The sequence below is a fragment of the Diplodia seriata genome (genome assembly GCF_021436955.1).
Source record: "Diplodia seriata strain FDS-637 chromosome Unknown scaffold_5, whole genome shotgun sequence".
NCBI classification, from domain to species: Eukaryota; Fungi; Ascomycota; class Dothideomycetes; order Botryosphaeriales; family Botryosphaeriaceae; genus Diplodia; species Diplodia seriata.
The window spans coordinates 1,507,427-1,522,132 of NW_027117312.1; the positions used below are offsets into that span (position 1 = coordinate 1,507,427).

General features: G+C 56.1%; 3 protein-coding genes across 3 annotated transcripts; 1 reads left to right on the forward strand and 2 right to left on the reverse strand.

Moving 5' to 3' along the window:
• Nucleotides 1-1,298: 1,298 nt before the first annotated feature.
• Nucleotides 1,299-1,647, reverse strand: SLS55_005451 (uncharacterized protein; the record flags this gene model as incomplete). Its single annotated transcript, XM_066776898.1, has 2 exons — nucleotides 1,299-1,478; nucleotides 1,531-1,647. The coding sequence occupies 2 exons, from the start codon at nucleotides 1,645-1,647 to the stop codon at nucleotides 1,299-1,301; spliced, it is 297 nt and encodes a 98-aa protein (XP_066632740.1).
• Nucleotides 1,648-7,635: 5,988 nt separating this feature from the next.
• On the reverse strand, nucleotides 7,636-10,581 carry SLS55_005452 (uncharacterized protein; the record flags this gene model as incomplete). The annotated part of the gene is made up of 3 exons (XM_066776899.1): nucleotides 7,636-8,816; nucleotides 8,867-10,402; nucleotides 10,491-10,581. The coding sequence occupies 3 exons, from the start codon at nucleotides 10,579-10,581 to the stop codon at nucleotides 7,636-7,638; spliced, it is 2,808 nt and encodes a 935-aa protein (XP_066632741.1).
• Nucleotides 10,582-11,914: 1,333 nt separating this feature from the next.
• Nucleotides 11,915-12,536, forward strand: SLS55_005453 (uncharacterized protein; the record flags this gene model as incomplete). The annotated part of the gene is made up of 3 exons (XM_066776900.1): nucleotides 11,915-12,169; nucleotides 12,237-12,334; nucleotides 12,398-12,536. 3 exons carry the CDS (start codon nucleotides 11,915-11,917, stop codon nucleotides 12,534-12,536), a joined length of 492 nt encoding a protein of 163 aa, XP_066632742.1.
• Between the last annotated feature and the right edge of the window lie 2,170 nt (nucleotides 12,537-14,706).

Genomic DNA, 14,706 nt, shown 5'->3' on the forward strand with positions numbered 1-14,706 from the left:
TCATCGCAAGTGAGAGCTACAAAAGGCGTGCTGTCCCTTCGTCGTTTGGATGGAATTGTTGATTGGCTAATCGAGTACATATTTCCGGACGTTTGACTCCTGCATGAAAGGTTCGGAAATTCCGCTACGTTCTCTTGTGGCGTCGGCCGCCAGCACTGTTCGATCGTCTCACGTCACTCTTGAACCTGTCAGCTTCTCCTGCGCTGACTCGTCCCACCAAGTCAGATCTGACATGGGCTTCGGGTGCCTGACAGACGGGCTGCAGAGCTCTTCTCGTCTGGACGACCCTATCATTTCCCTCGGGCATGCGTCCGGACGACAGCAATGTTACTGATCGATCGCAGCCTCACTGCTCAAGCTGCGTTCACTGGAGTCAGCCCACATCGTTCTGTTCTTCCGTCATTGCGACCCAAGTGCTTCAGGTATCTGCAATGTTGCGTAATTGGGCTGCCGCGCGCCTGATGTTCTGGCCCTTTGTTTGGACAGGGTTCTGGAACGTCGAGCTGGATGTTAGGCATCCTCCGCGGCAACGGGGCCCCACTTGCACGGGAAGCTTGTTCTTGCCCTGCACATTGAGCGCCACACGGAACACCCCGCATCACTAAGGCAGTGTTGTGTTGCTTCTGAGGAACAACTCTGCACTTCTACATTGACGCCGCATATCCAAGAGCGAAGATAAAAGAGAAGAGCCCGGCCTTTCCATCTTTTCCGTTCTGTAAATATAAGGCTTATATACTGTATAGGCTAATGAGCTGTATAGTTGACATCATGGCGAGGCCTACACGGCTGTGTGGTGCCGGGAGTAACACTTGAGTTTTCACACCTCGTGTTGTCACTGTTCACTACACGGAGTCTGGTCAATAGCAAAACCGGTCATGGGAAGAAGCCGCCCTAGTGACAACACTCGATAGGGCGGGGGAAACTGCAACTCCAATCATGTTCGTGGATGAGATTTTGTGCCTATGTGAAACCACGGTTTTCGTGCGCCAGTTTTGCTTCCGCAACAGATTTTGCTGCAGGCCTGTCCAGGTAGTATCTTAACCAATTTGTAGGCCTTTCCGCCCAGAATGAAGCCATTTTTCCCAATTGCCAACCTCTTGCCTCGTAGATGAATTCCTATCAACTTCGCCCATGCATCGCCAAAAACCAACATGCACTTCTTGCCGTCACCGCATTTTCCCCTTTGGTACTGCATTGGGTTAGGGCACAGCCGATTTCAATCTTGTTGTATCCCAAGCAGATGCTCTGACATGAAGCCATCCACAAGATGCTTCGTCGCTTCTTTGAAGTCCTCCGGCTCATGTCTGGCCGTCCATAAGCCCACTCAGCCTCTCTTGTTGGCCTTGTTCAGCGTAGTCTCTATCCCACAGCGCCTCTTGCAGCGCATCTCTCAACTGCTCGTTCGCTTCAAGTAGCTCTGAGATCTTCTTATCTCGTGCCTCGAGCTGTTCTTGAAGCTCCTGTTGCTTCTTGTTGGCCTAGTCAAATATCAGCAATAGTAAGAGTGCGAATGATCCGTCTTTCACCTACGTCGATCTTGAAGGAGTTGAAGGCTTCCAAGAGCTCGGAACGACTGCCAAAGTTATCTTGGGCGGAGGTTTCGAGCTGGCCCTGGTTCGTGCTATTTGCGGTTGCCGAGGAGCTCATGATTGTAATGGTGTTGTAGTTGTCAGAGTTGAGATTTTGCATATAGAACCCGGGCTCGTGTTTTTGCAACTAGAGTCGCGTAGATGTTCGTGTTTTTGCAACTAGGGCCGCGTAGGTGTTCGTGTTTTTGCAGGTAGCCCAGGTAGGTGTCGTGTTTTCTCAGGTAGAGCTGGACTTAATGTCAAAAAAACCATGTAGATATTTGGACGTAGTGGATTGTGTTGGATGAAGAGTGGAGAGCGATGGATTACGAGATGAGGGGTTTATATGTCAGTGCCGGTGTGAGTGGGCACATGAGCGCTGAGGGGACATGTCCAAATCAGGAAACATTGAGAAGAAAGAGAGCAATGACGGGCCTCCGGAAAGTCCAACCCAGGCTTGCACTAGCCTTTTTAGGCAATATAATCTGAGAGGAATGCATGCGACAGAATAGAATGGCAGGCGCTTAATGGGGGCGGCGTGAGAGTAGCCATATTGGAGAAGTCACACCTGCCTCTTTCACTCTCGTGCCCGAAACAAGCAACACTATGACTTTCCAGAAGCCTGTCATTGCCTAAAAAGGCTAGTGTAAGTCTGGATTGATGATAGCTTTTGATGTCGACCGACTCTACTTCCAGGCCCTCTTCGATACGTGCGATTCTTTCTACCAAAGTACAATTTCAGAAGAACGAGGCACCCTGAATTTACATTTTCAGAGTGACGAGGCACGCTGCACACAAACTTCTTCACCGTGTTGCTAATTTCGCGCCTTCCCGATTGTCCATCTGCTTGTGGGTGATACGCAGTCGTCATATGTTGCCTGATTCCGAGTTTCTCGCAGGCCTATCTCCAGAACTTCGAGGTAAACTTCGGGTCCCGATCCGTAATCTGAACCCTGGGAAAACCCCATCCGTGGGCAAGCACCTTTCGGGTGTACTTGTTCGCCCACTCTTCCGCCGCCCAATCCTCCTTTCCTTTGATGAGCAGGATTTCCTTCGTGGCTTTACATGTTATTGTCAACAGCGTGTCGTAAGCCTTCTGGGTCGGTGGTAACTTCACTATGAAGTCCATTGTCTGAACTTCTCCGTCATCGCGCCTTCCCGTCATCGCGCCTTCCCGTCGTCGCACCTTCCCGTCGTCGCAACCGCCACCTCAACTTGCCACCTCAACTTGCCACCTCAACTTGCCACCTCAACTTGCCCACCCACACCAACCACTCCAAGTACCACCTCTACAGAGGCAGAAGAGGAAAGCAACGGACGACATTGCACCAGCCCGGGCGCGAGATATCTCTGGCCCGTCCGTCGCGCGCGAACCTGATTGCTCGATGCCTCAGGTCATCGACCTTGGCAGCTCTGACGCCGAGAGCGTGGAGCAAAACACCAACCCACAAGGTCAAAGGCACAGTCTGGAAACAGCGTCCCAATGACCGGTGGCCGAGACAAAGCCGTTCGCCCGGAGCCCCAAACAGTGAACGCGGCATGCATCATTGATCTGGGATCGGAAGATGAAGATGATGATGACGATGACAGCGAGGATGCAAGCGGCACCAACAGCATCCCTCACACCATGACCGTCGTTAGCAACATCCGACGCAACCCCACGAGACAGCCTCGGAATCGCCTACCGCTGATTATCACCAAGGGCGGTGACATGCCACAGTCATTGGACTTCTCACAACCATTTGCGGACGTGCCTTCGCCTGGCATGCACACATACGCTTGCCAACCTGAGCACTGGCAGGCCTTGAGAGCCGCGCATCCGAAGTTCGGATGTGCCCAGTGGGGGTTAGAGATGGCGGGAAAAGTGACGTGGCCCACAGACACCTTCTTCGCCGGCGAATTCCGGAAAGTCGATGTCTGCCTCCCCGGAAAGGTTACAGCTTACGATGATCCGAACTTCATCCAGTCCTGCCGCGAGATTGTGTGGGACCTTTACACCATCTATGCGGATGGTCTAACCCCTTGGGATCCACTGAAATGCGAGACTATCTACAGCACGAACCCGCAGCTTAAGGACAAAGATGGATGCGTCTTTGACAGCTGCCCCTACATTGAGCTTCAACAAAACGGATCGTCACCGTCATGGGAGGTGAGCTACGAATGCCACTTCTGCAACCGCATTGAAAAAAATGACACTGAGCAAAAGCATGATGCTGTCATTGGGATGTGGGCTCACAACCCGCACGAATGGGTGGCGGTATCTCACGGAAAATTCTTCATGGGATGGGTAGATGAATACAAAGTCCGGACGTACATACAATCTTTAAATTAGCACATTTACGTCCGTATCTGGTCTTCAACTGCCTACATAAATGTATATAATGATGCGGCATCTGCGTAAGACAGATTCGAACGGGAAATTTCTTTTTTCAGCTCGACGATGGTTTGATTAGTATTGCAACATAGTCAAGGTAGTGGAAGATCTTGTCTGGATGCCTTTGTTTCCGAATATATCATGCATTTACGTCCAGATATACGCTTCAGCTACCGTCGTCTCGTAGTGAATGACAAAAAAAAAAAAGAAACTGACCGCTCCCGAATTTGTCTTGCCAGATAATGCTCATCCGCGGAGGCAGTTGAAGAAACGATCGGTATGTAGATGTACATTTTTAAATTGAACAAATGCATCCGGACTTATACTTCAACTGCCATTGAAATTGGGAAGGGCAGGCGACAAATTGATTAAGCATACCCGCATTATCATTGCAAAGGTATTGCACCATACTTGTAGGCAGTTGAATCCAAGATCCGGACGTAGCTGCGAGACTTAAATACGTGTAACTAAGTCCGGATCTTGGATTCAGCTGCCTATGTAGATAGAGTGTGTCGAAATTAAAGAGCCTTGTCTCACACGTTTGGAACTTGTCTCAACGGAACAATGGCTTAGAGTGAAACAGTGTCCCGAGCCACGACGAAGATTATCTTTGTTCCGAATCCTGTCTCAGTGGGAGGTGTCTCGAACAAGCAACCCGACTGCCCTTCAGATGTAAAGAGCCTCTACTTCGAAGGGGCTGTATAAATGCCTCTCTCACTCGGTCTGACCATCCAATTCTCTTCTCACAGCATTATCCTACCCATTGTTCCTGCAAGAGCCTCTACTCAAACCTCGGCCCCAAAGAACCACAACAAGACAAACCAACACCACCACAATCATGTCTTTATTCCGCTTCTTCGCTCCCTCTCGCAACGACCCCGGCGCCCATCGTCCGCAGCACCCATCGCCCTCATCTTCACCATCATCATCACCACCACCCCCCCTCTCAGCACAACCCTCCCCCGCCCGAACCTTCCGCCACCTCTCCCCCTCAGACATGCACCTCCTGACCCGCATCCTCTCCCCCTCCTCTTCCCTCTCCGACCCCGCCGACAACGATGACGACGACGACATCAGAGCCGCCATCAAGAGCGCCTTCCTGCCGTCCGCGCCGACAACCGACAACACCGCCGCCGCCGCCCGCGGTGCTGCTCTGTCGCGATCCAATGACGACGACGACGACGACGATAGGGAACCGCTTCTTCGCCCTTCTCCTTCTCCTTCTTGCTCGACACCGCGGACCGCGAGCGGTACGGGCATGGGCACGGTCGGACGCGTCCGCACGCGTCTGCGCATCGTGACGCTGCCGGTGCATTTGCGGGCGCGGCAGTCCGGTGGTGGTGGAGGAGTAGGGGATGAGGTTGGCGGGAGAAAAGAAGGGGGGGTTTGCGGTTTGCATACCGGCATGGATGCGGGGGTCTTGGACAGTGTGCTGGCGTTCGTGCGGAGGGAGGTTGGGATGTGGGCGGCGGTTGGAGGTGCGGCGGAGTTGAGCGAGGGGGGTGGTGGTGGTGGGGCAAGGGAGGAAGGGGATGAAAGACGGGTGAAGGAGGTGTTGGAGGTGTTGAGGCGGGCGAGGGAGGAGGAGGGGTTGGGGTGCGATGAGGGCGAGGTGTCGGGAGAGGAGGGCGAGCGGGAGAAGTGTGTTGACGCAACTCCGTGGTATGCTACCAGCCCGTCTCCGGCTTCATCCTTGCCGTCTCCATCTACGCCGCCAACGCAGTCGAGATCGTCTTCGGATGGTACGGGCAACGCTTGCTCTGCCTGCGTCCTCACTCGCATCGGCAGTTCGGCCGCGCTTGTTTTGGCGCTGCGCGTCTCGCTTTTGGCTCGGTGCCGGTGGAAGCGGCTGGCTAAGGGCTCGAAGCGATTGGCGTGGGTGGACGGGTGGCTGTGGTGGGTATGCGTGCGTGAGGCTACTGCTGCTGGTTTTGGTGGTGTTGCGGTGGATTCCGCTGCGAAGGTGCTATTTGACGGGAAGGTCATGGAGAGTGAGTTGGTGGGGAGGATTCTGAAAGAGGATTTGAAGAGGGAGAAGAAGAGCAACAGGAGGAAATTGAAGAAGAGTGAAGCTGGTAACGCAAGGCGGGGTGGCCACGACGGGACGATGGTGCCGAGTCCGAGCTCGGTGTACTCGCAAGAGGTAAGTCTTCCTCTGAATGGTGAAACAGAGGGGCTAATGGCTTACAGGGAGACACTTTGTCGATCCAGGAGAGAAGGCGACGGGGTTTACCTACCTACCTCACCATCAACGTGCCTTCTTCTAGCTCTGAATCTCCGCGCCAATCCCATCAGATGCATGTCCATCCAGCGCTACGGGAAAGGGTACGTCGTTTTCGAGAAAGGGTTCAAAAGCGCCCGTGTTTGTCGAACCCGACGGAGACGTTGGCAGCGGGTTATCGGGCCCTGGTGAGCCCATGGTACGGCATGTAGCGAAAGTATACCAAGGTGTGCAAAAAGAAATATATTGCCACCGGACCAAACGCTCAAGATCTCGTACAGTGGCTGGCTTCCTCTTTGGCAGGTTTCGTTTTGGCCATCATCGTTCCCTTTTGGTTGCCATTGTCTCAAGTTGGCATTGCCTGTTGTCACCTTGCTGTCTGTTTTTAGCCTGGTACAGTTGTCTTTGAACGCGTCTAGATTTTACAGGTAGATACATACCCGTATGCATATTCCGCATGCACCGTGCCGAAGGATGTGGTTGAAAGAAAGAGGTCGGTCGGTAATGAGTAAAGAGGAATACCGGCGGCTTTACAGGTGAGGTTGGACATGACGTTGCATGCGGCTCATACAACGGCACAGGTTACTGCGTCGGAGTGGTGAGTTTAGCTTGGGTGTATAAGCCAAGCAGCGAGCTTAGACATTACTATTCTCTGCCCTTCTATGTAAGTAGTCGAAGCAAATGTTCGGGCGTCGATGTAAGCTTTAAATCTCCACAAAGACATACAGACGTGGGATTTAATTACTCACGTATGTCAATCGTGACGGCAGTGTTCGACCGCACGAGGATGGAACAGAATTGGAACAGCAGAACCTCAGCCTGCAATTCTTTTACCGGCTTCCTTCACCCGCTCGGGCCAACTTTCTTTCGGAATCTAAGGTGAGTATTTGAGCAACATCCAAACATTTACCCAGAACGTGAAGACAGGAGAACGAAAACGAGGGTATCGGTATACAGACTCTCAATACCAAGAAGCCAAGAAGAAAAACATTGAAAATCCAGCCGTAGCCGCCCAATCCACCACCCAACACACACAAAGATCAAGCAATGTGTACGTGTGGGATATGTATACCATCTGCCCCCCCCCCCCCCCCCCCCCCCCCCCCCCCCCCCCCCCCACATTCTCACCCGCCTTGAAGGATGTTCTTTTTTTCCCCGAATTAGGATTGGCTAAAATTATGAACCAAATTCCCGGACCCAAGTGGAAGCAAAGATTAAGAAGCGAAGAAAGACGAGGAGAAGAAGAAAGATACGAAAGATGAACAAGAAAGGGAAGAAGAAATCATGAACATGATCCAAGCTCGCCCGACCAATCTTTTTCTTCCCGGTTTTTCTTTCTCCCTCTTTCCTACTCTTCATTTCTCCTTTCAACGACAATCATTCATGAAGAAGAGACGAAAAAAGCCGCCCGAAATCCTGAAATCCGCCAAATACGCTTGAAAAAGAGGAAGGAGCAAATGACGAGAAACACCTCAAGTGGTCGGGAACACCGTAGACTTGAACAACACGCCCTTGCCGTAGATTCGCACACTCAAACCCGTCGCGATGCGCACCCTCGGCGGTAGCTCCTCCTTCGGTGGGCCGGACTGCAAGCTGACCTGGCTGCCGCCGTTGTCACCGGCACGCGCAGCGCCCAGTTGCTGCTCACGCTCGCGCTGGCGAGCCTCGCTTTGCTGCAACTTCTTGCCACCGCCACCCATGATGCTCGAGAACATACCCCGGCCACCCGAACGCTTGGCCTCCTGTTGAGGTCCCTGCGGCGAGCTCTGTTGAGATTCGTCCTCGACCACTACAGATCCCGTGGTCATGTCCTTCAGGTCACTCGTTGCGCTGGCCAGACTGGCACGCTCGGCGGAATCGCTGTCACGATGCTGCAGAACGCCTTCCGCGCAAGGCTGGGCCAGAGGAGGGATGCCGCTCTCGACCGTCATCTGTTCGCCCATGATGCCGTGTCCGGGTGGATAATGCTCGATAGCAATTTCACGGCTCTCGAGCGGCAGATGCGAGAGGATGTTGATGGTGAGTTCGATTATCGGCGAAACATTTGCCTTCAGCTCCAGGAAGTCCTCGTGGTTCGGATCCACGACGTACATCTCCATCGTGGCAGTCAGGGACTCGTTGAGGGTCTTGATCAAAAGTTCGCGGTTGGCCGTTGCCTGCGGTCCACGAAGCTGCTCTGCAAAGCCCTCCGTGGTTGCGAGTCGCCAGTTTATAAGCTTGGATGTGAGCGCCTCCTCTTCCTCGGTATTACTTGCTAAGGGAGCGTGCTTGCGGATGTTGATGTGACAGCTCTTGAGTTGCTTGGAGAGGTGTTGGTCAAGATCGGGGTGGAAAAACTTGTTGAAGACTTCGTCGAGCAGCCACTTGCTAATGACGGCACGTCCGACAGCAGTCATCTCACGGGTGCCGACCTTTACAGCATCATGATTGACAGCAGTCTGCAACCAGGGTGGGATTTCCTTCCAGATCTTTCGGATGGCAAAGGCAGCCTGCTTGACAAGACCGTGAAGACGCTCGAATCGTGCGCTGTACTCGGTGTCATCGAGAGATGTACGCGATTGAGAAAGACGCGTGTGAGCCAAGGTGTTTTGTAGCGAATGGACCTGAGACTGCTGCTCGAAGAAGTACCGCTTGACCTTTTGGTACTTTTCGCCTGTGGAAATAGTCAGAGTCTGTTGACATACAAGCTAGGGTAGCACTTACGCAGAACGTCATGATCTTTCACCAATTGTGCCACCTCTTCATCACTCATGTCACTAACGGCGCGCTTGGGCGGCGGAGTACCACGGCCACTCTCATTGTCATTGCCACCATTCTTGTTACCTCTAAAACGTTGGTCCTGCGATCCAGAAGGAACAACATCCGCACTAAACGTCTGGCGGTTCGGGGTAGGTTGCTGCGCAAGGTTGGAACTTTCCCTCGACGGAGGGGCCATGCTCCCCTTGGCGGCGTCGGGGGAGCGCTTGTTCGAAGCCGGAGGCATCTGCTCGGTCGACTGCTGCGGATGAGGTTCCTGTATTGGAGTAACCACAAAGTCCTGGGTTACGTGCGGGGCCAGGTTCTGGCTCTGGCTCTGGCTCTGGTGGCTTGGAGCAGGGGACGGGGAAATCTGCGGCGGATGCTGAGGCTGCTGAGGCTGCTGAGGCGTTGGCTGTTCCTGAGAAAGCCGCTGCGGCTGCGCCTGAGCCGGAACACGAACAATTGGCGTACGGAAGGCTTCCGGTTGGTGCGGCTGAAACTGCTGTTGCTGTTGCTGTTGCTGCGGCGGGGCGGACGTCAAGGGCGGGATGAATTGGAGATCCTGCTCCTGCTGCTGCCTAGAACCGGGGCGACCTTGCTGGTGCTGCGGTTGATGCTGCTGCTCTTGCTGCTGGAGCCGCTGATAAGCCTGGAAGTCGGCTTGCTGCTTGATGTATTCGTGTTGGGCCTGCTGAGTGTCCGCTCCGTGTGGGTGCTGACTGTGGGAGTCGATGCTTTCGGCGGAATGCGGGTTCGAGGCTTGGTGAAGCTGATTCTGGTTGGCCTGTACCTGCGGCTGTTGGGCGTACGACTGCTGGTATTGTGGTGGGGGCGGATTATGGGCGCTCAAGCCACCGTTGCCGTGCGGGTGGGGGCCGTGTTGATATTCGCCCGAATTGCGGCCACGCAGACTCTGCTGGAAGCTCTGCTGGGTGTTGACGCGGGCGAGTGACGCACGGCGGTACTCGTTGGGGTCAGGGTTCTGGCCAATGGTGGGGTTATTGGGCTCGTAGTAGGGGTCTTTGGCGGGCGGGACGGGCGAGCGTTGGTCGGGCTGAACCTGCAGGAACGGGTCGAGGTGCGGGTTGTGTTCGTCGACCTCGTGCGATGGTGGCAGCTGCTTGCCCTGCTGCCAATAGCGGTGGTCCTCAGAGAGGCTCTGTGGGCGCGGGACCGGAAGTTCCTTCTTTCTGACCGACACGCGTCTGCCGAGACCTTTGTCTTTGGATTGCGAATCGGGGCTGTCCTTGGAGGAGCCCAGGCCGAGTCTGCTGCGCAGCGACTTCTTTTCGGGTACGTGGTTCACGCTACGGTCGGGCTGCGGGGAGTAGGAAGCATAGGGCTGCGTGCTGGCGCGGTCGACGGGCGTTGCGGGGACGTCGACGGCGCCGCCGACGGTGACGGGGCGGTCGAGAGACAGGTTGGAGCTCGGGAGCGAGGGCGGAGGCGGCGAGTGATAGCTGCGCTGCTGCGAGTCGTCTGGCTGTCTGAAGCGGTGTTCTGCAATGGGCCGTCAGCGCTGAGCCCAGGTGCCTTGTTGTCGCGCGCGGGGCTTGGCAGCGCGGGCAGCGACTGGCCTGCTACGTACCTGAAGAGGCCGACGACGCGTAGTCGGTGGCACTGCCCACAGAAGCTTGCGACTTGTTCGGCTTGGACCAGAAGGAGGGTTTCGAGGGCATTGCAGAGCTCGCGGAGCCACACGACGCTGCGCGCGGCTTGGGACTGCGAAGGCGGGCGCCGCGGGTGGGGCTGCGAGAGGATCAGCAGAGTCGCTGGCGCTGCTAAAGATAGGCCGGGCGCGTGCTGCGCGCGGAGAGGCAGACGGTGCTCGCGCAGTGCGAAGCTCTCTCGAGAAGGTGTGCGAGGTCAGGCTGGCGACGACAGGCGTACAGGAAGCTCTCCGGCTGGGCACAGGCTGCTGCGGACATGGAGCGGGATGTGGGTAGCTCGATGAGCTATCCTCGAGCGCGCTGCCGCCGTCAGCCGCACGTGTAGGGCTCTCGGGCAGCCGCTGAAGGCTTCAGGCCGGCGCGGAAGAGCCGCAGACCCACCGCTGGGAGCCGTGGAATCCATGCGCGAGCCTTGGTGGTGGCAGTGCCGTGTAGGTAGATCAAGCCCGTCCGCAGCGAAGCTGGAGAGACCCTGAGCCGCACGCGTTCGCCGACGCGTTGTGGTCCACGGGCCCAGCTCGCAACCTGCGCGCACCAGCACCAGCACCTGCACATCGTCCAGCGCCCTGCCCCGCGCCCAGCCTGCGCGACCATGCCTCTGCAATCCTATTTTTAGCTGCGCGCGGTGCGGAGCAGACGCTGGCGCCCGGCCGGCCAAGCAACCTAAAACCCACTCGCCGTCAGCACGCAGGTGCCGCTCCTCGCCCAATCCGGCCCAAAGCCCCAAATCCTCACTGCTCCTCCCACAAGAATCTCTGTTCGACCGTCTGCAAAGGGCTCGCGACTCACCGGTTGCTGCGCGCTGGTCTCTTGGTCCTACCAGAACCTCCCCGATTTGTCTCTGCGCAGATTCCTCGGAAAGTCGTCCGGCCAGCCGCCGACTGGATTGCAGGGCTGTGCCGCAAGCGAACGCGCGCTTGAGAGCCCAGGGTCGACCTTCGAGCCAGAGATGCCGCCGTCCCTGACCGGTCCAGGTACGCTCTGCGCATGCTTCCAGGCGGGGGGTCCGATCGTGCCGGGGACCGCATTCCGAGCGCTGCGACCGCTTGTCCTCTTCCAGCCCGCCTGTGATACGCCAGCCACGACCAGGTAGTATCTGTCCACCTAGATCTATAATTCTTCGCTCTTCTCGGCGCGCCCGACCACGAATTCTGTTTGTGTGGGAGATGCAGGTGCAACAGAGCATCGTGTTCACTCGCGTGGTTCATTCCCGCCGTGTGCGCGTGGGTGCTTCTTGCCTTCCGGATGCGCATATAAATTGACCTCATTTCTCGTCTTGGGAATCTCGTCTCCACTGCTCTCAGTTGCTTCGTCAAGTGAACTGCCCTCAATATCAATCACCATGTACCTGTCTACTATTCTCGCGAGCTTCTTTGCTCTCATGGCTTGTGCCATCCCCCTCGCCCATCAACGCAGGCCGTCCGACATGGCGTGCGCAAACCCCGGTGATTGCTACAAGCTCCAGAGCTTCAACGTCACCGCCGACAAGCTGATCCAGATCAACTTCACCATCTATGCCGATGGCAACAGTCACGACAACAAGACCGTCTGCAGCACCTCGTGGGAGGTTGACGCGAATGTTTGGCCCCAGGACTATGTAAGACCCAGGCGAGAGCAAGCTTGTGTCACCATAGCACATTTTTTTTTAACGCGGAACCTTGCAGATCAAGTGTAACAACGACTTGTTCCAATGGAAGTTCTCGAAGTTCAACAGCGTCATCGATTGGACCATGGAAGCCACGCACGATTTTAGCCTTGGAGGGTACGTTTCTTGCTTTCCTTCTGACTCCGAGGCAGATCTTTCAAGCTGACCCTGCTGCTCCAGCTTCGGCGCGCGCGCCTTCGCCAACGGCACGGCCGTTCGCGAAGACTTCTCATACAAGGCAGAGACCTCCGGCGTGCAGCACTACAGCCTGAAGACGGACCATGTTATCAACCTCGCCTTATACGCGATGATTGCCTAGAGTCGACGGGGATGGAAGGTGTTGCACGCTCGAGGCTGGCAGGGGTGGCGGGAAGCCAAGGCGGTTGCTACGCGGAGCTTGGTGATCCGTCGATGACTCTGGTGCCTTGCAGGAGGCTTTTGCGCCACTCATGTGGCTTTCCTTTATTCTTTGCGAACGCAGCGTCTGCTTTTGTGATTTTCATGACTTTGATGAGACACGGCTGTCGTAGTTAGTACAGAATCGATCGCGACCTAATACGCATCTTCAATAATCCTGCTGTCTCGGTAGTGTCATGCGTTTCTTCAGCCTTTCCCGCTAAACGACTAGGCTGCTGGTCCGTTGTCTCGTGAGAGCATCCAGCGGGTTGAAGCGTGCATCCGAGCAGGCAACCACGATGCGCCACATCGCCTTCCACCCGGACGAGCGAGAGCGCGAACACCGACTGCTCTCACGTAGCCGTAGGACTGGCAGTAGGCATGCAACGTCTACCCTTCTTGCTTTTGCTCCGGCACGTTGTTTCCCAGCGCCCCGGTCGCAGTCACATGGCCACGGACCCAATTCGGTAATTTTGCCTTCGGCCTTGGAAAGGGGTGCTGTGGTGGCATCGTGTCCCTCTCCTTCCTTGCGGGAAGAATCCAGGGGAACACAGGCGGAAACATCGCCGCATGATCGCGGAGAAGCGTGTGATGGCTGCAGTCCCATCATGACCGTCCACTAGGAGCACGTCCGGCCGCAGCTGACCGAGGCAGAAGGCGGCGGATCTGAGACCTGACGATGCGAGTTACGTACCACGGGCGTAGAGTGACATTCGTGAACCCCGCTGGACGCTGGAAGCAAGGTGGGCGGCCAATCGCCTCGTCCACAGGAGTTCTGCGTGCTCGTTGGTCCGTCCGTGTGAATACCAAGTGTACAGGGCGCACTTCGAGGCGCGGCCATTTCTCGCTTGGCGCTGCGTCCTGCTAGATTTGTAAGGGCGGGAAGGTGGCCTCGATCGGGATGGCCGGTGTTGCGGAGCGAGCGGTCTCGCAGTCATTGATGACAGAACAAGAATGGATGACGATGACTGCGCCTGAGGTGATGATGAGGTTTGCTGAGGGCTGCCTCAGGCCGCGGTCAGGCGTTTGGTCGGGTGGCGGCGGGAACCCGATCGAAGCTTCCGTCTGGTCCCGCGCCCAGTCATCGCTTCGCAGCCCAAGAACACGTCGGTTTCGATCCATAGCGCGCGTCGAAAAATGCGAATATTAGGCGTCTGATAGGGACAAACGCAGCAGGCAGCGGGGCTCGGCCAGGCGTCACCGTCAAAGCGAAAGCGACGTGTTGGGTGCGTTGGTAGGGCTCTGCTGCGCCACTCGGGGCGCCACAATTGGTCAGCCACGGGGACAATGACGACGATCATCTGCCGTGTGAGTCAACGACTGCGGTGCGCGTGGTGACTGTATCGCGTGGTCCGCGATCGGAGACCGCGCCCACTCTTTGACCCCATACCCCGCTGTATATATTCACTTGGCGATCGCCGCAATGCATGCTTCCATCCTTCCTCCAACCCGACCCCCCTCTCCTTCTCAACAACCTCTAAAAAAATAAAAACCAACATGGGCCAAAGACACAACCGAAAGCGCACGAGGAGTCGCCCGCGCAACCGCCGTTCAAACAACCACGCGCGCGACTCCTCGGTCGACAGTTCTCTCTCCTTCGCTTCGGAGTCCTCTTTTTCAAGCCAGCCTGCGTATCCTCATTTTCAGCGTTACACCTCTTTTTCAAACCCGCCCGCGACGCACTGGCACCAGCAATACTCGGCCTGGCACGTCCGACAGGAGCTCCAGCAAAAGCAGCAGCAGCAGCACATGGAGAACCAGCGCCTTCGCATGTTCGGCGGCGAGGCGGCGGACGGCGCGGAGCTCTGTGGTCCCATGCTCAAGGTCGTCATGGACCTGTTCGACGACATCGACTACATCGATCCCTAGCCGGCGTCACGATCAGTCCACATCTCCACACCATGTGACTCCGCTCCGGACCTTATGACCGCCACGACACCTGCTTTCCCCCTCTCTCTGCCCGCCTTTCCACCGAGCTTGTTCATAGCCGCTGCACCGCATGATCACGGATACCGATCACGGGCGTTCCGGGAGTCTATATATGGAAACCGTTTCCGATACCATCTTCCCACCAACATCATCATTTTACGGAG